This window comes from Haliotis rubra, unplaced genomic scaffold (genome assembly GCF_003918875.1).
Source record: "Haliotis rubra isolate DU_JTF1 unplaced genomic scaffold, ASM391887v1 Scf14, whole genome shotgun sequence".
Classification (NCBI taxonomy): domain Eukaryota; kingdom Metazoa; phylum Mollusca; class Gastropoda; order Lepetellida; family Haliotidae; genus Haliotis; species Haliotis rubra.
The window spans coordinates 965,217-987,907 of NW_025765336.1; the positions used below are offsets into that span (position 1 = coordinate 965,217).

Below are 22,691 nucleotides of genomic sequence, written 5' to 3' on the forward strand. Positions count from 1 at the left end.
TGATAAGGTGTGATAAGGTGTGATAGGGACAGTAACATGGACACAAATATGTTACTCTGCTAACTCATAATTGGGACCAGTTGACTGTTAGGCGCCGAACACAGAACTACCATTCAATAGACATGCATGCGTGAATGTACTAAATTTGACGTGAAGCTCTATTTCACCTCTGCAGATGACCAATTATACTGATATTATAAATTCACTCACTCACTCACTCACATACACGGTGACATGATCTGCGGCTGAAACTGTTGAGTCCACCATTTGATTTGAAATATATTTGCACATTGAATACACAATGCCTATTACTAAGAGGTCAAATGTTACATACACTGGCTGACAAAAGAATCTTCACCGTCGTTTTGAATGAGAGTGAAAAAGAATGAAAGACAAATATAGTTATGTAAATCAGTGTATTAGCATATTTAATGTTTCACAATATCGCATTTTATAAACAGATAAACGATGAACCTCCAAGTAATATAGTTTGAACACAGATAGGGCTGAAAATGACAGAGATAACAGGTTTATTGCAGAGCTCCAAATGTTTCTCTTTTGGGGATTTACATGTTTCTAAATACTGTAGCACATCCAGCCCATGTTGTTAAGCACAGACGGGAAATGCAGGATCAATGCCACTACGAGACATGGTAAAGACACGTGGCACTTTCTGGTGAGCGGATGTTCTTGGGAGGAGGTTGTCATTGATGACGAAAAGGTTTTGACATCTGTAAGAATCTCATATCATATAGCGAATTCGAATCACCGGCAATTTGACAGAAAAGTGAAGCATGGTCGAAAACAGGTTATCGATGTTCTCTAATGAAGTAACAAATATCCATTTTGTAAGAAAAATATTCATTTCAGAATACATTCAGGGGTCTTAAAAGCAAAACAAAACATTGTCTCCTTCCATACAACAGACCTCCAAACAATACATCTCTTATTTGTCTCGAACATCGTACTGTGTGAATGCTGTAAGTATACATTTTAGGGTACCGACCAAAAAGCCCATCAGGACAAAAGCCCCTCGAGCAAAAGCCCCTCGCTAATTTCAGCACCCCCGTAAAAGGCCCTCGATTCATATATGTCATTGCTCTTACATATTTTATCAAGTATTTTAAGTATTTTATCACATCAATGTAAGGAAATGGAGAAAATGGGAAAGACAGTTGACTAAAAATTGATCATGAATTTAATACGCATCAACAAGGCAGGTATCAAGTTGTCCTATGTTCACAAGGAAGACTGCAAGCAAGTCATACATGCGTTGGGAATGCACCAAACACAGGGAACTGGATTGTAGAGGATTACTGAAAACCAACCTTGCGGTTAGAGGTCCTTTTTGTGTACCGCTTCATTATTTATAAATGTACATTGTAAATTGTTAAAGGACTGGCCTTAAAATATGTTTAACATTTATTTCTTTGTGCATTTCTTACTCTCACAATAACGTTTCGCAACATTATATGTTTTAATGTAAACAATATTTTTTGTGTATATGAATAATTCTTGCACTTACAATACATTATCGTAAAAGTATATTTATTTCTTATTCAGATGCCCTTGTCTTTAGTATTATTTTCCCATTACTACATGAAGTGGGGAGCTTTTGTCCTGAGGGGCTTTTGACCTAGACTCACATTTTAGTATTTTGCAGACTGATGGCAATCAGTTCTGTTGCTGTGTTAGTCAATTGTAGAGTGATGTACAACTAGCGAACATTCTTTCCGATGTTGATACTTAACTCAGTTTGAAAACAACAAGTAAAATACACGAAGGGATATTTAACGATTAGTAGGGATATTTTGTACTGTATGGTAAAGGTATCTGCAAGCCAGTAGTAGACTGTTGTCTAGTGTTGGAGTCAAAACTACATACAGTAAAAAAATGCCTCATTTGTCTCGCACATCTGCTTGAATACAATAATTAAATAACAACTTGGGATATTTAAACGTTTTGCAAAGAGATGAAAGTGGATAGTATCGTGAAGCTAAGATTGAGTGTCGAAAGAATACGAAGTCACGCGAGGAACATGCTTTTTGTTGTTGATAATAAAGTCTGTTTGAATATGTCAAATATAGGTATTGTTACATTTCATGATTAGTAGAGATACATGACAGTAAACTGTTGAAGATGTCTGCAAGTCAGCAGAAAATTGCTGTCCAGTGTGGAATAAGACACTGGTGTCTTTGAATTATTCATCACCTGAAAAGAAAAAAACATATTTTATTTCAGGATACAGAGTAAAGTCCAAAATGTGATAAGAGGAAGTTTCCATCTTGAAGGTAAATACTCAGCTTTATTAACTAGTAATGTCACGATTCATCGATGCACCAGTGCCGGGAAGTTTTGCGGGATATGATACACAATTCATACGTTTTAGTATCGATTCATATTTTGACATATATCGAGTATTATTTTGATGTTGCACCATTTATTTCATTATTATTTCATACAAAACATGTTAATTAAACAGGACATTGTTAATTATTAACAGTGAACGTAACTCATTTTTCTCTTCTTAGTTTGTTATACAGAACACCAGGTATGTTATATATATGGTATGGTATGAGTTTGCCATTCAGGTGAGGACGTCTAAGCTCAATATGTCGGAAATGTATCGCGATACGTATCGAATGTGACCTCCGTTTCGAGATACATATCGTATCGTGAGGCACATATACCGTGACATCCGTATAATTGACTGCTGGGGGCATGGAGAGCCCAGTCGTTTCTGGAATGCAGAGGTGACACTCCTAGCAATACTTATGATCGTTGGGTCGAATCCCCATTCGCCCTAATAAAGCTTCTGGGTTTTCGGTACCATAAACGTGATCGTGAGTTTATGTGTATATGAATCACTACTAAAGAGTCCTGATACCGGGTGTTCGCGAAAGGATGACCTTACCCTGCCCCACTGGTGGAACCGGTCATAAACATATGTAAAGGGATTAAATGCGTGCACGTTTGTGTGTGAGAATGTACATCCCCTTTCAATTTGTATTGAATATTCAGTACTTTAAATGTCATGGTACGTCGTAAATTGTCAAAAGCTACAAAGTGGCAAATTAATGACATGAGAAATACAGGAATGTCCCTCAGCCAAATTGGACATCAAGTTAGGCTCAATCCTTCCATCATTTCAAAATCATTTGAATCTGTTGTTCGTGTGCAGGAAGGCTTCAGAACAAACTGATGGAAAGTTAGTATCTGGTCTTGAAGGACTTTATTCCTTAATTCCGTGAACAAGATGTGTGCATGGTTAAGTAAAGATAAGTGAAATTCGTAATATTATGCATGAAGCGACATCATTTTCCAATCTTTTCAATCCCCATCTTCAAATAAACGAGATAATGTTATTGTGCCATTGGCTATTTCTCCTTACCCCTATCTTTTCACTACAAAATTCATTTGATGCGGACATCTTTGACACATTTTATGCACCGGTTGAATAAAGTCACTTAGTCTGAGAAAGGTGGATGTTGCGTGGTTAATTTCCATATGCTATGAGTTACCGTCCTCACGAATCAACTGTATTGGTAGTATTCCAGAAACGATTGTGTAGTTAAATATTCAGATTGTTTTTGATAAAATTAATTCGCCCACCAGGTTATGGAATTATGTACAAATTAAAACAATCTAACTCTGAGTTGAGCTCTATGCACAGGACCAAACACGACCACGGGTTAATGACCTGGGATGTCACGATTAAGAGCTGAAAGATTGCTTAATCAGCGTTAAAGATTATTGATTCAATTCAATTATTTTAGTCAGTATAATGGGTGTTAGGCCCAGGGTACAAACAGTATGTACAATATTCTTGGTGTACAGAATACATAATAAATTTCAAAATATAGATTGCATGATACAATACATAACATTTCACATAGAAAGTTACAAATGACCAAGGCTTAGGTTGTGAATATATGAAATCAGGAATGCCAGCAGGTTTTTGGATATTGAGACAGGACGATTTGCCTATACAACAAACTGCTGGATGGATCTATGCCACATTAAGAAACGGCTATATGTGTTTAAGGATTTTTCATATTTTGATGAGTCTTGTCACTTCAGGCAGTTTTTAGTTTCTAAGCAAACTAATATTGTTATGTTACATCCATGTCCATGTTGACATGTTTATTATACCATCTGTTGCAGGGAGGGTTCACTGTTATCGAGGGTTGTCACGTCCGACGTATTGCCTGTAATGGACTCCGGCACACGAACAGTAGTAGGTTTAATTAGGAATACACATAAGTTCTCTTTCTTTGTCGATCCAGAATATTACTGAACACTTTCAATTTCTACTGTTTGACAGATTAGATAGGAGGGTTTGTATTTTACTGAAATTTTACTTCGATGGTGAGAACATATTTAAAGTGAATTGTGATTTGACTTTTAATTATGTAAACTGTATTGTCCTTGCAAAACACATACCTTAATTTGACAAGTTAAACCATCAACTGATTATAGTATAATGTCATATAATGTCCTCATCCAGGCATCTGATCACAGAACCAAAACAGAGTACATTTGATTTAAGTAATTGTTAATTTAGATAACTTGCAATTTGAATATTTGTATAGTGTGAGAGGTGCAGGTTTTGGTTGTATGTTCAGTGAGGATTTTGTTTCTATTTATAGGTTTGTTTCGGTGAGGGAGTATTAATGAAACGTGATTCTTGTAGCGAAAAGTATTTTATTGAAAAGGCGTTTACGTTTGTGTACCTAAATGAATCGGCATCCAAATACATTATAGTCAATGCTGCTCATGCTAAAAGTGAATTCATGTGATATATACTCATGCCAATACTTGTTGTCACCCCCCTCCCCACCCCAACCCCATACACACCTCACACCCACACCCCCTCTCCAATTAAAGAAATTGAAGGGGGTGACAACCATTATTGGCATGAGTATATGTGTAATGAACAAGGAAACAAATGAAAACATCCATGAATATGTTTCAAATCTAAAATCACGTAAGACTGAAAATAAATTAATCATATTATATTGGAAACTTAACACGAATATTTTCAGAGCACGAATCGTGCCCAGTAAACTAACCAAGTTTATCGGTACACCATGATACTAAGTGTGTATTGACTGCATATTTAGTCTTCCTCTTATTACAATTCCCCGTGTGAATGTTGGATCACACTAGATTCATGCCTTGGTATCATTGAGCTTATTTAACTGTTTAGATAATCTAAATGTCAATAATCTTACCTTGACATCTAGGCAATCCACAACCGACTTTCCTAATCTGTTCAGTTGCTTCACTGCCATACGCTGGGGCCGGGTGTCTGTATGACCTTTTTCTTCTCTCATGTTTTATGGCTGTTACTCCGCAGGTAACTGAACAATCGGGGCTGTCCCATGTAGACCACGGAGTGAATCCCCCATTTACTGGATCTGACGATAAACAGAGAATTACTACACATGCGTGGCATTACAAATATTATGCATGTAGCCTTCATGTTTGAGTGTCATGTGAGAAAGGGGCATTGCCTTCGGTGGCGGGGGTGGAAGGGTGGAGATCGAAGTTAAATTGATAGTTTTGTCATGATTACATAATATAAAAAAGAGGCAATCGATTTTTGTGTGTGGGGGTGGGGGGTGGGTGGTTATTTGGGAATCAACCTATATGTTTTTAAACAATGGACATGCCGATCTCGAGCAGTCGTTTTCCATGAAGTGTTCATAAACATGGTCGGGGTAGAGTCGATATTTACAGCGAAAGGTGCCAGTATGTTGCTGTACATTTCAATAATAAACAGTGAAAGGTGTTCAATTCTTGTTTTGAACTATTTATTTTCTTCACGTGGTGTCTGTCGAGTGAGGAAAGGTTACGCGCAATTGGCCTATTGGAAGTTGGAACAAGAGGGTACATGGCGTTTGCAGTGGCTGTGTCCGGAGTTAAGGGGTCGCTGCCAACCGAAGGGACTTTTTCCCAACATAATATGGAGTTGCAACGCTTGAAAAAGAGGGGCATATGGTGGTGAAGAAATTATATTTTAACCAGCTGACACACATCCTTCTTGAAATATATAGGCTGTCTGTCTTTGAATTTGTAAACTGGGACAACCAACCAATAAATGTAGAAAACTCGTCGAATAGGATTTGTTAAAGGATTTCCATCTGTCAACCGAAGGTCTCGGAGTTTTCTTTCATACGTAGGGAAATAAGGCGTAAATCAACTTGAAATTGTTTGTCCTTTAGCGGATGTTATCAAACCCTTTATGAACAAGTAATAAATGTGTGCTTGTAAACTAACTTGTGCTTATCACACAGTTCTAACATATATTCATGAATTGTTTGTTTCTGAGGTGGCGATGCAGGGTCTTCAACGCCCGAGAAATAAACGGAATGTGCGCAAACTGGAAACTGCCGGCCAATGACAATGGAGGGTGGTCGTCGTTTGACGTGTCTTCAGTTGAGTCCCAGTTCACTTGCACTGATGGGTGTGGTCATGGTGAAATGAACGTCAACCAATGTCACATTCGTCACCACTCGCCCCTTTCCGTAACCTTCAAGAAGACTCGTCCCCCTCTCGATGCTTGTTATGTGCGAAAATACGACAAACCAATCAGAACGCGCGTAAATGACTGCGGTGCTTTGGTAAAAATAATCCCGAGTTCTTAAATCGTTTATGGCATTATGTCATTGCTTAAAAAATCATGAAAAATATATATCGTCATATTGAAAGTACAAAGAACTTAGCTAACAGGATTTTGCTGTCTAATGTGAAGTTTTGGATAAGAATCATGCGATTGACGGTGAGAGATTCAAATAGACGCACGTGCGTTTGTTGACATAACGGCTCTCATGGGTCCAACTGAGGGTGATCTTGCGGGCTTGCTATCGAGATTGTACGTGCGCTTCCAACAAGTTTAGGAAATGTAATTATATATCGCTACGAGTTTCAAAACAATAATATTATATCTGTATGTAACTAATCAACTTTAATCTTTAACATTGGGCATATATTTCAATTCTCTGGGAATATTTTAGTCTGACCTTCTTGTAGTCATTCATATATTTTTCAGCGAATTCAGTTAAAATTCCACTTGTGGTAGCAAGGTAACACGTATGTTCAGTTTGACTAATATTATAAAAGTCATTTTTTGAGTTTCTGCATTGGGATTTAATGTAGCGTGTGTTTTTTTACAAATTTGATTTGCAAATTTAAAAAAAACAAATCCCATTTGTGATTATTGAACCCTTTTCAGAAATATAATTGGAAATATAAGGTGAATATCTGATAAAATTACGTCAGGATATGTCTTTAACAAATATCTTTTTTTCTTTCTTTTAGTTGTACCAAGAATTCTTTGGAATAAATAGCAAAAACAAAAACAGCAATACAATGTATGAGTACTTCGGTGATATTAAGTACCATTGGAATCAAACAGGAATAGAGTTATCGTTCCTGTTTGAAGTAGTTCTGATGTTCCTACGCCAATATGAAATCCTTCCAGAGGGCACGAGTCGCTATTCGGCTTGTCCCGGAATAACACCAGTTGGTCACGAATGCCAATGTCAGTCTGAGACATCATACCTGATTTGGCGGAGGTTCGGTAATGGCATCCTACTGGCACAAATCGTCTGTGCTCGTCTCGCCTCGCAGCCCAGCATCCATTTGTTTGGAAAATACATGAGAGGTAGATGTCTGCTTAATAACATTTTTTTCTCTTCAACCCAGCTCTCCTTGCAATGGTAAAACTCTAAACATAGCAAGTCTAGATTTCCCCCAGGTTCAGGTTCCTGAAGCTCCCAACTCACTAGGGCTACTTTTCAATTTAAATGGGTCTATTTGTTACCATCGATATTAAATATATTCAGGGACTAAGCGATAGTCTTTTTGGTCAGCGATATAGGCGGCCGACAACGTTGGCTTAACGTTGCGTGAGAAGTAGGACAGCATCCCTCGCCTTGTGATCACGTGGACATGAAAGGGAGACGTCCAAGTCAAGGACATGCGTGAGTGGGTGGAGACTGACTTGCAGCATCCCTTACTGTATAAACTCTGCTGTATAAACATCTCATTATTATTTGTACATCATTGGCTTCCACGCCTGTCCTTTGTCTACTCTCTGGCTTCATCAGCTTTCTGCCTAGCCAATTATGTTAATTAGGTTGTTTTCTTTGTTACATTGTTACATCAAGTATATATATACTCCCCCTTCTTCATGTCCCATTATGCTTGACAACGGTACAAGAATCTGTATCGAAACGTCGCACTCACGAATAAAAGAAGTTGTTATCCTTAAAGTTTGTTCTATTTTGAACTTCTCAACTTCTAAAATGCCACTCAAAGAAGCATCCCTCGTCGTTTAAACTTTGAATTTTCACAAGTTTCCCAAAGGTCCATTGGCGGTGGTCATGGCGTATATTGTTATACTTCACTACCGGTTGTATTGTGTTCCCTGTTTGTTGTGTATTTAACACAAAAAACTATCCCTAGAACATAACGTAATCGAGAATTACTCAGCTGTATCGGTTTATAGTCAGTAAACTACAAGCAGCCACCACTCAACGTCTGTTTACAAACACTCCCATTCCACATTATCCCGCCAAATAATATCACTTTTCCGCTCCATCACATCACACCACACCGAATAAATATTGAAGAATATTGTACATAATCGTAGCAATGTGTTTTACATGTATCGGGTCTGTACCTGCGATAGGGTTTGCACCCGCGTTAGGATCTGTTTCTGCGTTAGGATCTGTACCCGCGATAGGGTCTGTACCCGTGACAGGATCCGTACCCGTGACAGGGTCTGTACCCGCGATAGGGTTTGCACCCGCGTTAGGATCTGTACCCGCGATAGGGTCTGTACCCGTGATAGGGTTTTTCACCCGCGTTAGGATCTCTTTCTGCGTTAGGGTCTTTACCCGTGACAGGGTCTGTACCCGTGACAGGGTCTGTACCCGCGATAGTGTCTGTACCCGTGACAGGGTCTGTACCCGCGATAGAGTCTGTACCCACGATAGGGTTTGTACCCGCGGTAGGGTCTGTTTCTGCGTTAGGCTCTGTACCCGCGATAGGGTTTGTACATAAATGTGAATGCGGGTCCGAGGTAATAATAATAATAATAATAATAATAATGTCCACTTGTATGGCGCCGTTTCCACACACTAGTGTATGCTCATGGCGCCCCGTGTGTAAAGCTAAAACACTGCAGCAATTGTACAAGTCATTCGTAATATTTCCTGAAAAGATGGGTCTTCAATGAAGATTTGAATAAGTCCATAGTGACCATAGTTCTTGAGATTGACAAGGGGGTGTTGTTAGGAGGAACTGTTGGTGTGATCTCAGCTGTCGTGGTGGTGTGTACACTGAGATGAGTTCAGAGAGGTACTGAGGCGCTAGGTCATGTAGACATTGGAACACAATGGTCAAGATCTTGAATTCGATTCTGGCTTGGATGGGCATCCAGTGAAGAGACTTTAGGACAGGGGTTATGTGAGATCTTTTAGATGTTAGGGATACAATGCGGGCTGCAACGTTTTGGATTTTCTGGAGTTTTGTCAAGTGTGCAGAGCTGAGTCCAAACAGAATGCTGTTTGGTAGGACCGCTGCTTATCGCCCCCTCCTACAACATTCCCACTGTGCCCATTACATTGAACAAGACATCGTTAGTCGATCCTGCCAAGGCAATTTGGACATAATGTCTCAAATATCTATTGAAAGTTTCAATTATGTCCCAGTGCCCCCTACATTTTGGAATAACAATTTTTTTAATCAAATGTACACGAGTAACACTTGATGTCTTTAAGTCGCACTAGATAGAGACAACATGTTTCTTGTTCCCTCTTAAACAATGTACCATAAATATATCGATATTAATCTGTCACTCCTGAGATTATATTCATGAAAATGTGAATTTTATATTGCATCTCAAACCATAGAGTTAAATGCATAAATGCATCCGTTTTAAAATGACTCGATTCTGAATAAGGTTAGACGATGGAAATGGACTCCAGTTACCAGAACGGAAAAACACACAGAAACTAGTCACAATTTAATTACCATACCTTCCGACATAGCCTGCTGGAACATCATCACCACCACTCCGACAAGAAGCCATTCCAATCTCGAACAGAACATCTCGGAAAACTGAAATGAAGATTATGTTTAATAAAACATGGATTTCGTACTAAAGTATAGTAACATCTTTTACATTTTTGTATTTGTGATAAAACCAAATAACGTCCAAATACACAGTTTCACGACGGGAAATGGCACCTATGTCACAACCAGGTGTATATGCGACCCTACCATTCCCATTTTGCTCAAACCTAAAGCCGTTGAAGACACATGAGTATAGACAATAACAGAATGTTTCAACTGAATACTGCAAAACAATCCTCATCCAAGAATGTCTACAGTGTCAACATACACCGTGTAGTATAGAATGGTACCTATGTCACAACATATGCTACCCTACCATTCCCAAATTTTGTCTCCAACCTATAGACGTTCAAGACCCATATGTGTGGACATTATTCAGCCGAATACTCTAAACAAGTCCTGATCCAATTAATTCCTCAGTGTCAACATACACTGTAAAGTAAAACAGTGAATATAAAGAGAATCGCATGAAAGGCGTCTTAGTATGTCCATTGCATAATTTTACAGGTAAAACCAACTATAATAGCTGTTAGAAGTGAAGTACTTACGTTTATGCTACATAAAAAGGTATGTGCGCCTTTTCAAATCCCTCAAATCCCGAGACTGACTGGCGCCTGGGTAAGGGATTTTTTTATACTGGCATGTTGTTGTTCAAACTGTTTGCTGATTGGATAAGCTAATTCACTTAGGATTAGAGTATCTGCAAGTTGCCAATGCTTGGATGGATATAGGATCTATTGGTGGAGATATTTAAGTGTCAGTGGTGGTGGAGATATTTACATGTCAGTGGTGGTGGAGGTATTTAAGTGTCAGTGGTGGTGGAGATATTTAAGTGTCAGTGGTGGTGGAGATATTTTAGTGTCAGTGGTGGTGGAGGTATTTAAGTGTCAGTGGTGGTGGATGTATTTAAGTGTCAGTGGTGGTGGAGATATTTAAGTGTCAGTGGTGGTGGAGATATTTTAGTGTCAGTGGTGGTGGAGGTATTTAAGTGTCAGTGGTGGTGGAGATATTTAAGTGTCAGTGGTGGTGGAGGTATTTAAGTGTCAGTGGTGGTGGAGATATTTACATGTCAGTGGTGGTGGAGGTATTTAAGTGTCAGTGGTGGTGGAGATATTTAAGTGTCAGTAGTGGTGGAGGTATTTAAGTGTCAGTGGTGGTGGAGATATTTAAGTGTCAGTGGTGGTGGAGGTATTTACGTGTCAGTGGTGGTGGAGGTATTTTAGTGTCAGTGGTGGTGGAGGTATGTAAGTGTCAGTGGTGGTGGAGGTATTTAAGTGTCAGTGGTGGTGGAGGTATTTTAGTGTCAGTGGTGGTGGAGATATTTACGTGTCAGTGGTGGTGGAGATATTTTAGTGTCAGTGGTGGTTGAGGTATGTAAGTGTCAGTGGTGGTGGAGGTATTTAAGTGTCAGTGGTGGTGGAGATATTGAAGTGTCAGTGGTGGTGGAGGTATTTAAGTGTCAGTGGTGGTGGAGGTATTTAAGTGTCAGTGGTGGTGGAGGTATTTAAGTGTCAGTAGTGGTGGAGGTATTTAAGTGTCAGTGGTGGTGGAGATATTTAAGTGTCAGTAGTGGTGGAGGTATGTAAGTGTCAGTGGTGGTGGAGGTATTTAAGTGTCAGTGGTGGTGGAGATATTGAAGTGTCAGTGGTGGTGGAGGTATTTAAGTGTCAGTGTCCCAACGGGTCAATGACACGCCGATTTAATGGAACTGGCGCAACAACATTGGCCTTAGGAAGGGCCTGTATATGGCCCCAGCACTTTTATGAAAATCATAGCAAACCCTCGGTGTGTGTCTGGAGCTCTCGCAATCTGGTGCTTGTTCCAGGGTTGGTAACAGTTTCCCGGGACTTTCCCGCTTGAGCATAACGTTAAGAACTGCATCATTTAAATGCACCTTTGATCGATTTGTCTGTGACGGGCACTAAAATATTTTTATCGGGAGCGATTACTGCACAGACCTCAGAGTTCAGAGATGCAAATCAGGTTGAGCATTGCCCTCGTTTAAGATAAGGTAGCAAGTATATAATCCTAACTCATATCAAAAGGCCACGGAAGGTAATGTGTACCGTAACCTTATGTCCTCTGCTGAGACATGGGATGGGATGTTCTGGGGATTGTTGACATGAGGTGGTGGATGTAGTGGTGTGATGAGGATGTAGTGGTGAGGTTGATGTAGTGGTGAGGTGGTGGATGTAGTTGTGAGGTGGTGTACGTAGTGGTGTGGTGGTGGATGTAGTGGTGAGGTGGTGGATGTAGTGGTGAGGTGGTGGATGTAGTGGTGAGGTGGTGGATGTAGTGGTGAGGTGGTGGATGTAGTGGTGAGGTGGTGGATGTAGTGATGAGGTGGTGGATGTAGTGGTGTGGTGGTGGATGTAGTGGTGAGGTGGTGGATGTAGTGGTATGGTGGTGGATGTAGTGGTGTGGTGGTGGATGTAGTGGTGAGGTGGTGGATGTAGTGGTGAGGTGGTGGATGTAGTGGTGTGGTGGTGGATGTAGTGGTGGTGTGGTGGTGGATGTAGTGGTATGGTGGTGGATGTAGTGCGTGTGGTGGTGGATGTAGTGGTATGGTGGTGGATGTAGTGGTGCGGTTGTGGATGTAGTGGCCTGGTGGTGGATGTAGTGGTGGGGTGGTGGATGTAGTGGTGTGGTGGTGGATGTAGTGGTGCGGTGGTGGATGTAGTGATGAGGTGGTGGATGTAGTGATGAGGTGGTGGATGTAGTGGTGAGGTGGTGGATGTAGTGGTGAGGTGGTGGATGTAGTGGCCTGGTGGTGGATGTAGTGGTGAGGTGGTGGATGTAGTGGTGCAGGTGGTGGATGTAGTGATGAGGTGGTGGATGTAGTGGTGAGGTGGTGGATGTAGTGGTGGTGAGGTGGTGGATGTAGTGGTGAGGTGGTGGATGTAGTGGCCTGGTGGTGGATGTAGTGATGAGGTGGTGGATGTAGTGGTGAGGTGGTGGATGTAGTGATGAGGTGGTGGATGTAGTGGTGAGGTGGTGGATGTAGTGGTGAGGTGGTGGATGTAGTGGTGAGGTGGTGGATGTAGTGGTGAGGTGGTTCATGTAGTGGTGTGGTGGTGGATGTAGTGAGTGGTGTAGTGGTGGATGTAGTGATGTGAGGTGGTGGATGTAGTGGTGAGGTGGTGGATGTAGTGGTGAGGTGGTGGATGTAGTGGTGTGGTGGTTCATGTAGTGGTGTGGTGGTGGATGTAGTGGTGCGGTGGTGGATGTAGTGGTGCGGTGGTGGATGTAGTGATGAGGTGGTGGATGTAGTGGTGAGGTGGTGGATGTAGTGGTGAGGTGGTGGATGTAGTGGTGAGGTGGTTCATGTAGTGGTGTGGTGGTGGATGTAGTGGTGCGGTGGTGGATGTAGTGATGAGGTGGTGGATGTAGTGATGAGGTGGTGGATGTAGTGGTATGAGTGGTGGATAGTATGTAGTGAGTGAGGTGGTGGATGTAGTGGTGAGGTGGTGGATGTGATGTAGTAGTGGTGGATGTAGTGGTGAGGTGGTGGATGTAGTGGTGTGGTGGTGGATGTAGTGGTGCGGTGGTGGATGTAGTGATGAGGTGGTGGATGTAGTGGTGAGGTGGTGGATGTAGTGGTGAGGTGGTGAGATGTAGTGGTGTGGTGGTTCATGTAGTGGTGGTGAGGTGTGGTGAGATGTAGTGGTGTAGTTGTGGATGTAGTGGCCTGAGTGGTGGATGTAGTCGTGTGGTGGTGGATGTAGTGGTGTGGTGGTGGATTTAGTAGTGGGTGTGGTGGTGGATGTAGTGGCCTGGTGGTGGATGTAGTCGTGTGGTGGTGGATGTAGTGGTGTGGTGGTGGATGTAGTGGTGCGGTTGTGGATGTAGTGGCCTGGTGGTGGATGTAGTAGTCGTGTGGTGGTGAGTGGTGGATGTAGTGGTGCAGTGGTGGATGTAGTAGTGCAAGTTTGTGGATGTAGTAGCCTGGAAGTGGTGGATGTAGTGGTGTGGTGTGGAGTGGATGTAGTAGTGTGGTGGTGGATTTAGTGGTGAGGTGGTGGATGTAGTGGATGTAGTAGTGGTAGTGGATGTAGTCGTGTGGTAGTGGATGCTTAGTAGTGTGTAGTGGTGGATGTAGTAGTGCAGTTGTGGATGTAGTAGAGTGGAAGTAGTGGATGTAGTCGTGTGGTGTAGTAAGATGTAGTGGTGTGGTGGTGGATGTAGTGGTGTGGTGGTGGATGTAGTAGTATGGTGGTGGATGTAGTGGCCTAGAAGGTGGATGTAGTCGTGTAGTAGTGGATGTAGTAGTGTGTGTTGAGTGGATGTAGTAGTATAGTGGTGGATGTAGTGGCCTGGTGGTGGATGTAGTGAGTGTGTGGTGGTGGATGTAGTGGTGTGTGGTGGTGGATGTAGTGGTATAGGTGGTGGATGTAGTGGCCTGAGTGGTGGATGTAGTGTGTGGTGGTGGGTGGATGTAGTGGTGTGGTGGTGGATGTAGTAGTGCAGTAGGTGGATGTGAAGTGTGACGGTGGTGGTGGATGTAGTGATGTAGTGTGAGTAGTGGGGTGGATGTAGTGATGTGTAGTGGTGTATGTGGATGTAGTGGTGTGGTGGTGGATGTAGTGGTGGGTGGTGGATGTAGTGGTGTGGTGGTGTGATGTAGAATGTAGGTGAGGGTGGTGGATGTAGTGGTGAGTAGTAGGTGGATGTAGTGGTGAGGGTGGTGGATGTAGTGGTGATATAGTGGTGGATGTAGTGTAGTGTAGTAAGGTGGTGGATGTAGTGAGTGTGGTGGTGGATGTAGTGATGAGTGGTGGATGTAGTGGTGAGTGGTGGTGGATGTAGTGGTGAGAGTGGTGGATGTAGTGGTGTGGTGGTGGATGTAGTAGTGGTGTGGAAGTGGTGGATGGTGGTGGATGTAGTGGTGTGGTGGTGGGATGTAGTGTGATAGTGGTGGATGTAGTGGTGGTGGATGTAGTGGTGGGAGTTGAGGTGGGTGGATGTAGTGAGGTGGTGGATGTAGTGGATGTGGATGTAGTGGTGAGGTGGTGGAGTAGTGGTGAGAGTGGTGGTGGTGGATGTAGTGGTGTAGTGGTGAGGTGGTGGATGTAGTGGTGTGGTGGTGGATGTAGTGGTGGTGGTGGATGTAGTGGTGAGTGTGGATGGTGGTGGATGTAGTGGTGAGGTGGTGGATGTAGTGGTGAGGTGGTGGGTGGATGTAGTGGTGAGGTGGTGGATGTAGTGGTGAGGTGGTGGATGTAGTGGTGAGGTGGTGGATGTAGTGGTGAGGTGGTGGATGTAGTGGTGAGGTGGTGGATGTAGTGTGAGGTGGTGGATGTAGTGGTGAGAGGTGGTGGATGTAGTGGTGAGGTGGTGGATGTAGTGGTGAAAGTGATGTAGTGGATGATGTAGTGGATGTAGTGGTGTGGTGGTGGATGTAGTGGTGAGGTGGTGGATGTAGTGGTGATGGTGGTGGATGTAGTGGTGAGGTGGTGGATGTAGTGGTGTGAGGTGGTGGATGTAGTGGTGTGTTGTGGATGGATAGTAGTGGTGAGGTGGTGGATGTAGTGGTGAGGTGGTGGATGTAGTGGTGCAGTGGTGGATGTAGTGGTAGTGGGAGTAGTGGTGGATGTAGTGGTGAGGTGGTGGATGTAGTGGTGCAGTGGTGGATGTAGTGGTGTGAGTGGTGGATGTAGTGGTGAGGTGAGTGTGGATGTAGTGGTGTGGTGGTGGATGTAGTGGCCTGGTGGTGGATGTATGGTGTGTAGTGGTGGATGTAGTGGTGAGGTGGTGGATGTAGTGGTGATGGTGGTGGATGTAGTGGTGAGGGTAGTGGTGGATGTAGTGGTGAGGGTGGTGGATGTAGTGGTGAGGTTGGTGGATGTAGTGGTGAGGTGGTGGATGTAGTGGTGAGGTGGTGGATGTAGTGGTGAGGTGGTGGATATGTAGTGGTGAGGTGGTGGATGTAGTGGTGATGTAGTGGTGGATGTAGTGGGTGGTGGTGGATGTAGTGGTGAGGTGGTGGATGTAGTGGTGAGGTGGTGGATGTAGTGTGTGGTGGTGGTGGATGTAGTGGTGAGGTGGTGGATGTAGTGAGTGTGAGGTGGTGGATGTAGTGGTGGAAGTAGTGGAGTGGTGGTGGATGTAGTGGTGAGTGAGGTGGTGGATGTAGTGGTGTGGTGGTAGTGAGTGGATGTAGTGGTGAGGTGGTGGATGTAGTGAGTGTGTGGTGGTTCATGTAGTAAGGTGATGGTATGGTGGTGGATGTAGTGGTATGGTGGTGGATGTAGTGGTGTAATGTGAGTGGTGGTGTGTGATGTAGTGGGATGAGGTGGTGGATGTAGTGATGAGGTGGGTGGTGGATGTAGTGATGAGGTGGTGGATGTAGTGATGAGGTGGTGGATGTAGTGGTGAGGTGGTGGATGTAGTGGTGAGGTGGTGGATGTAGTGGTGAGGTGGTGGATGTAGTGGTGCGGTGGTGGATGTAGTGGTATGGTGGTGGATGTAGTGGCCTGGTGGTGGATGTAGTCGTGTGGTGGTTCATGTAGTGGTATGGTGGTGGATGTAGTGGTGAGGTGGTGGGTGTAGTGGTGAATTTAAAGGTGTAAATGTATTCATGTCGTTTCTACAACAAAATATAACACTCTCTTTAGCTCGCAACGAAAACATCAAAAATAGTTTTATGGAACGTTTTACTAGAACCTTAAAGTCTCTGATTACATGGCTCGTAACAATAACAAGTGTTCTTATCAGACCTGATATTCAATTACAACCATGCACTGCATTCGTCCTCAACTATCTCCTGCGCAAGTCCGTAAAGGCATCTGTTATTACGCCGCTTTTAGCAATATTCCAACAATATCACAGCGGGGACAGCAAAAATGTGCTTTACACATTGTACCTATGTAGGGAATCGAGCCCGGGTCTTTAGCGTGACGAGCGGACGCTTTAACCATTAGGCTACCCCACCGCCCCAACAAGACACTAACACTAATGACGTAGCGGTATGGGGGACATGTCTATGTGAAATATTTCAGAACAATCAACCCAAAAGCAAGACATATTTATTTAGTTTAGGTGATTTAGTTCATTTTAGTATCTCAGGAAACCTTTCAGCAAGGAACTCGATATCAGGTGAACAGGAGAATTGTTTTAAGTGTCTCGACGTTACAAGAGAAACACGTTTACATATTATAAACTGAACGATTTTCACGATGAACAGGTGATAGGCACGCTCTATACCAGCGAGCTAGAAAAAGTTAACAAATTACGTAGATATTCGGTGACTGGTAGAGATCAAAAGAAGAAACCCGTGACCCGTGAAAGCGATTCTGGGTTGTGTCTTCGGTCGAGCTCAAGTTTGGTAAACTGTACGTGACCTACATTACAAGGCCACGTCGATGTCTTGGGCAGTCTCCGTGACCCATAACTGGTGGGTGTAACTCAGGCTGGTTGAGATGTGTCGATTTGAGACAGGGACCCACCAGTCCGTTTGTACTGAATTAAATATCCATGTCAAAGTAAAGGCGTGAGTTTAGTCTTATGCCTCTATTAGCAATGTTGCAGCTATATCACGGCGGGGGGCACCATATATGGGCTTCACACATTGTACCCATGTGGGGAACGCTTTGACCACTGGGCTAGCCCACCGCCCCTAAAGTAAAGGAAACGGGTAATACTGAACTGTATTTAAAGTCATGTAACGCTATCACAACTTCATTCTTAACAGAAATGCGCATGCAACACTGCCCTTAAGACATTGTCTTTTAGAAGATTGTTAAATAAGGAAATAAACATCATGTGTTGGCGAATTTCCGGGTGTTATTGAGTATTTGAAGCACGGGAATTCATTTGGAACCGACGGCGTCAGCCGGAGGTTTCAAATGAAATATTCCCGTGACATCGAGTACGGGTACAACATTGAAATGTCATCAGCCGGCCGCTTCGGCTGTCTCCCATGGTAGCATCTGGAACTGCTGATTTGTGACGTCATTCGGACTTTACGTCACAATATGACGACAGCTGACGACATAACAATACAATGGTGTGAGCGATGTTTGTATGTATTAATACGCAGAGAATTTTCGGGAATCAAATACAATTTGATCGCGTTTTTCAACCAATCAGATTAAAGAACACAGTGACTTTTGGTTTACAATAAACATGGGATATCGCCCACTATATTATACACACATTATTTCGCTCGCTAGGTCAGTGGGAAAGCACAAGTGACTTTAAGTCGCCTATGCTTAAAAAGATCACCCTCTATGTTAATAATGTTAGTATTCCGATTCAACCCACCGAAGTGGATGATGTCGCCTGTTTTGTCAACATGCTGGATGGAATGGGACTGCTGAATAAATACATGGGAAACTCGATCTCCAGAAGTGAATTTCTCTTGGGGATGCCTTGTTCGTCTTTGACTTTGACAACTTGTGTGCAAATTTAGAGTACCTGAACTTTGTGAAATTGGGGAGTGTAAGACCTTGAACTCGAAATCAACTGACTCTCACCAAAACACTGTCTTGACCCTGAAAATTCCATCCTCGAAATTGCACAAGCTTGCAACGTGCTTGTGAAGTTACGTTCATTGATAGATACAGTTTCAACAACAACAAAAGAAAAAAAAGACGAAATTATAACCCCAGTTTAAATTCCCACGTCAAAATATACTGAACCATAATACCGCTTAGCATGCGTGTATAAGGTTGGGGACTCATTGCCAGCACGGAGAACAGCACACCAGGAGGTCGTCACTTGACAGCCATGTGCGCTAAAGGAAACAAAGCAAATTTAAACATTTGATTTCACAGGACACTTCCCACAGAAGGAAATAAAGTTGTGGTCTGATCTGTGAAATAAGCGCTTATTGTTGTTTATGGGTGACTGAATAATGACTTAATAATGATCACCGCTATATCCAAAAAACACCCCTCCATACCCCACCTCACCCATCCATAGCCCGCCTCACCACTCCATACCCCACCTCACAACTCCATACCCCACCTCACCACTACATGCCCCACCTCACCACTCATGCCCCACCTCACCACTCCTCACCCCACCTCACAGCTCCATGCCCCTTACCACTCCATACCCCACCTCACAACTCCATGCCCCACCTCACCACTCCATGCCCCACCTCACCACTCCCACCTCACAGCTCCATCCCTCACCACTTCATTTCCGTCACCTCAGCACTGCATCCCCACCTCGCTATTACATCCCCACCTCACCACTCCATGCCCAACCTCACACTCCATGCCCACCTCACCCTCCCACCCCCACCTCACAGCTCCATCCCTCACCACTTCATTTCCGTGCCTCAACACTGCATCCCCACCTCGCTATTACATCCCCACCTCACCCTCCATGCCCAACCTCACCCTCCATACCCCACCTCACCACTCCATGCCCCACCTCACCCCTCCATGCCCCACCTCACCACTCTGTGCCCCACCTCACCACTCCATCCCCCACCTCGCTACTACATCCCCAGGACACCACTACATCAACAGCCTAACCACTACGTACTCCACGTCACCAATACATCCTCATTCCATAGCTACATCCCTCACCTCACCATAACATCCACACCCGCGCCACTACATCCTCATTCTACCGCTACATCCCTCTCCTCACCACTACATCCATATGTCACCACTCCATCCCCCAATTTACCACTTCATCCCCCACTTTACTACTACATCCTCATCTCACCATTACATCCCCCAAACTCACCACTACATCCATCACCCCATCACTACATCCCACTCCTCAACACATCCTCATCACACCACTACATCCTCATCTCACCACTACATTCAAATGTCACCAATCCATCCCCCACCTCACCACTACATGAACACTACATCCACAACCTCATGTGTAAAGAGGATGTAGTGGTTGTGCATGTAGTAGTGTGATGGGAAATATAGTGGTTGCTGTAGTGGAGAGGTGTTGGTGTTGGGGATGTTGTTGGGTGTTGAGCAGTCGGATGTGGTGATGAGGTGATGGATGTGATGGTGAGGTGGTGGATGTGATGGTGAGGTGGTGGATTTAGTGGTGAGGTTGTGAATGTATTGAGGTGTGGGATAAAGTAATGAGGTGTGGATGTATTGATGAGGTGGTGGATGTAGTGGTGAGGTGGTGGATGTATTGGTGAGGTGGTGGATGTATTGGTGAGATGATGGATATAGTTGCGAAGTGGTGGATGTAGTTCCGAGGTGGTGGATGTAGTGGTGGTGGGGTGGATGTAGTGATGAAGTGCTGGATGTAGTTGCGAGGTGGTGGATGTAGTGGTGAGATGGTGGATATAGTTGCGAGGTGGTGGATGTAGTTCCGAGGTGGTGAATGTAGTGGTGAGGTGGTGGATATAGTTGCGAGGTGGTGGATATAGTTGCGAGGTGGTGGATGTAGTGATGAGGTGGTGGATGTAGTGGTATGGTGGTGGATGTAGTGGTGAGGTTGTGGATGTAGTGATGAAGTGGTGGATGTAGTGATGAGGTGGTGGATGTAGTGATGAAGTGCTGGATGTAGTGGTGAGGTGGTGGATGTAGTGGTGAGATGGTGGATATAGTTGCGAGGTGGTCGATGTAGTGGTGAGGTGGTGGATATAGTTGCGAGGTGGTGGATGTAGTGGTGGTGGGGTGGATGTAGTGGTGAAGTGGTGGATCTAGTGGTGAGGTGGTGGATGTAGTGATGAGGGTGGTGGATGTAGTGATGAAGTGGTGGATGTAGTGGTGCGGTGGTGGATGTAGTGGTGAGGTGGTGGATCTAGTGGTGAGGTGGTGGATGTAGTGATGAGGTGGTGGATGTAGTGATGAAGTGCTGGATGTAGTGGTGAGGTGGTGGATGTAGTGGTGAGATGGTGGATATAGTTGCGAGGTGGTCGATGTAGTGGTGAGGTGGTGGATATAGTTGCGAGGTGGTGGATGTAGTGGTGGTGGGGTGGATGTAGTGGTGAAGTGGTGGATCTAGTGGTGAGGTGGTGGATGTAGTGATGAGGTGGTGGATGTAGTGATGAAGTGGTGGATGTAGTGGTGCGGTGGTGGATGTAGTGGTGAAGTGGTGGATCTAGTGGTGAGGTGGTGGATGTAGTGATGAGGTGGTGGATGTAGTGATGAAGTGGTGGATGTAGTGATAAAGCGGTGGATGTAGTTATGAAGTGGTGGATCTAGTGGTGAGGTGGTGGATGTAGTGATGAGGTGGTGGATGTAGTGATGAAGTGGTGGATGTAGTGATAAAGTGGTGGATGTAGTTATGAAGTGGTGGATGTAGTGGTGAAGGTGGTGGATGTAGTGATGATAGGTGGTGGATGTAGTGATAAAGCGGTGGATGTAGTTATGAAGTGGTGGATGTAGTGGTGAGGTGGTGGATGTAGTGATGAGGTGGTGGATGTAGTGATAAAGCGGTGGATGTAGTTATGAAGTGGTGGATGTAGTGGTGAGGTGGTGGATGTAGTGGTGAAGTGGTGGATGTAGTGATAAAGCGGTGGATGTAGTGGTGAAGTGGTGGATGTAGTGATAAAGCGGTGGATGTAGTGGTGAGATGGTGGATGTAGTGGTGAGGTGGTGGATGTAGTGATGAGGTGGTGAATGTAGTGATGAAGTGGTGGATGTAGTTGCAGGTGGTGGATATAGTTGCGAGATTGGTGGATGTAGTGGTGAGTAGGTACTGGTGGATATAGTTGCAGGTGGCAGATGTAGTGGTGAGGTAGTGGATATAGTTGCGAGAGTGGTGGATGTAGTGGTAAGAGGTTGTGGATGTAGTGATGAAGTGGTGGATGTAGTGATGAGGAGTGGTGGATATGAGTAGTGAGGTGGTGGATGTAGTGATAGGTGGTGAATGTAGTGATGAAGTGGTGGTGGATGTAGTTGGAGGTGGTGGATATAGTTGCGAGGTGGTGGATGCAGTGGAGAAGTGGTGGATATAGTTGCAGGTGGCAGATGTAGTAGTGAAGGTGGTGGATATAAGTTGCTGAGGTGGTGGATGTAGTGGTGAGGTTGTGGATGTAAGTGATAGAAGTAGTGGATGTAGTGATGAGGTAGTGGATGTAGTGATGAGGAAGTGCTGGATGTATGTGGTGAGAGTGGTGTAAGATGCTTAGTGGTGAGATAGTGGATATAGTTGCAGGTAGTCGATGTAGTGGTGAAATTAGTGGATATAGTTGCGAGGTAGTGGATGTAGTATAGTGGTAAGAGGTGGATGTAGTAGTGAAGTAGTTGATTTAATGATAAAAGTAGTGGATGTAGTTATGAAGTGGTGGATCTAGTGGTAAGGTAGTGGATGTAGTGATAGGAGGTGGTGGATGTAGTGATAAAGCAGTGGATGTAGTTATGAAGTGGTGGATGTGTGTGATAAAAGCAGTGGATGTAGTGATAAAAGCAGTGGATGTAGTTATAGAAGTAGTGGATGTAGTGGTGAGGTGGTGGATGTAGTGATGAGGTGGTGGATGTAGTGATAAAAGCAGTGGATGTAGTTATGAAGTGGTGGATGTAGTGATAAAGCAGTGGATGTAGTGATAAAAGCAGTGGATGTAGTTATGAAGTGTAGGTGTAGATGTATTAGTGGTGAGTGGTGGA

General features: G+C 43.9%; 1 protein-coding gene and 1 long non-coding RNA gene across 2 annotated transcripts; one reads left to right on the top strand and one right to left on the bottom strand.

The window, feature by feature from the left end:
- Positions 1 to 451: 451 nt before the first annotated feature.
- On the bottom strand, positions 452 to 8,008 carry LOC124268750. The gene is made up of 3 exons (XR_006896344.1): positions 7,567 to 8,008; positions 5,235 to 5,420; positions 452 to 2,211 (listed from the first exon to the last, which is right to left on the bottom strand). It is a non-coding gene; the product is annotated as an uncharacterized LOC124268750 (long non-coding RNA).
- Positions 8,009 to 19,220: 11,212 nt separating this feature from the next.
- LOC124268775 (protein TRACHEARY ELEMENT DIFFERENTIATION-RELATED 7A-like) lies at positions 19,221 to 20,033 on the top strand. Its single transcript, XM_046703799.1, has one exon. The coding sequence runs from the start codon at positions 19,221 to 19,223 to the stop codon at positions 20,031 to 20,033; it is 813 nt and encodes a 270-aa protein (XP_046559755.1).
- Positions 20,034 to 22,691: the final 2,658 nt, after the last annotated feature.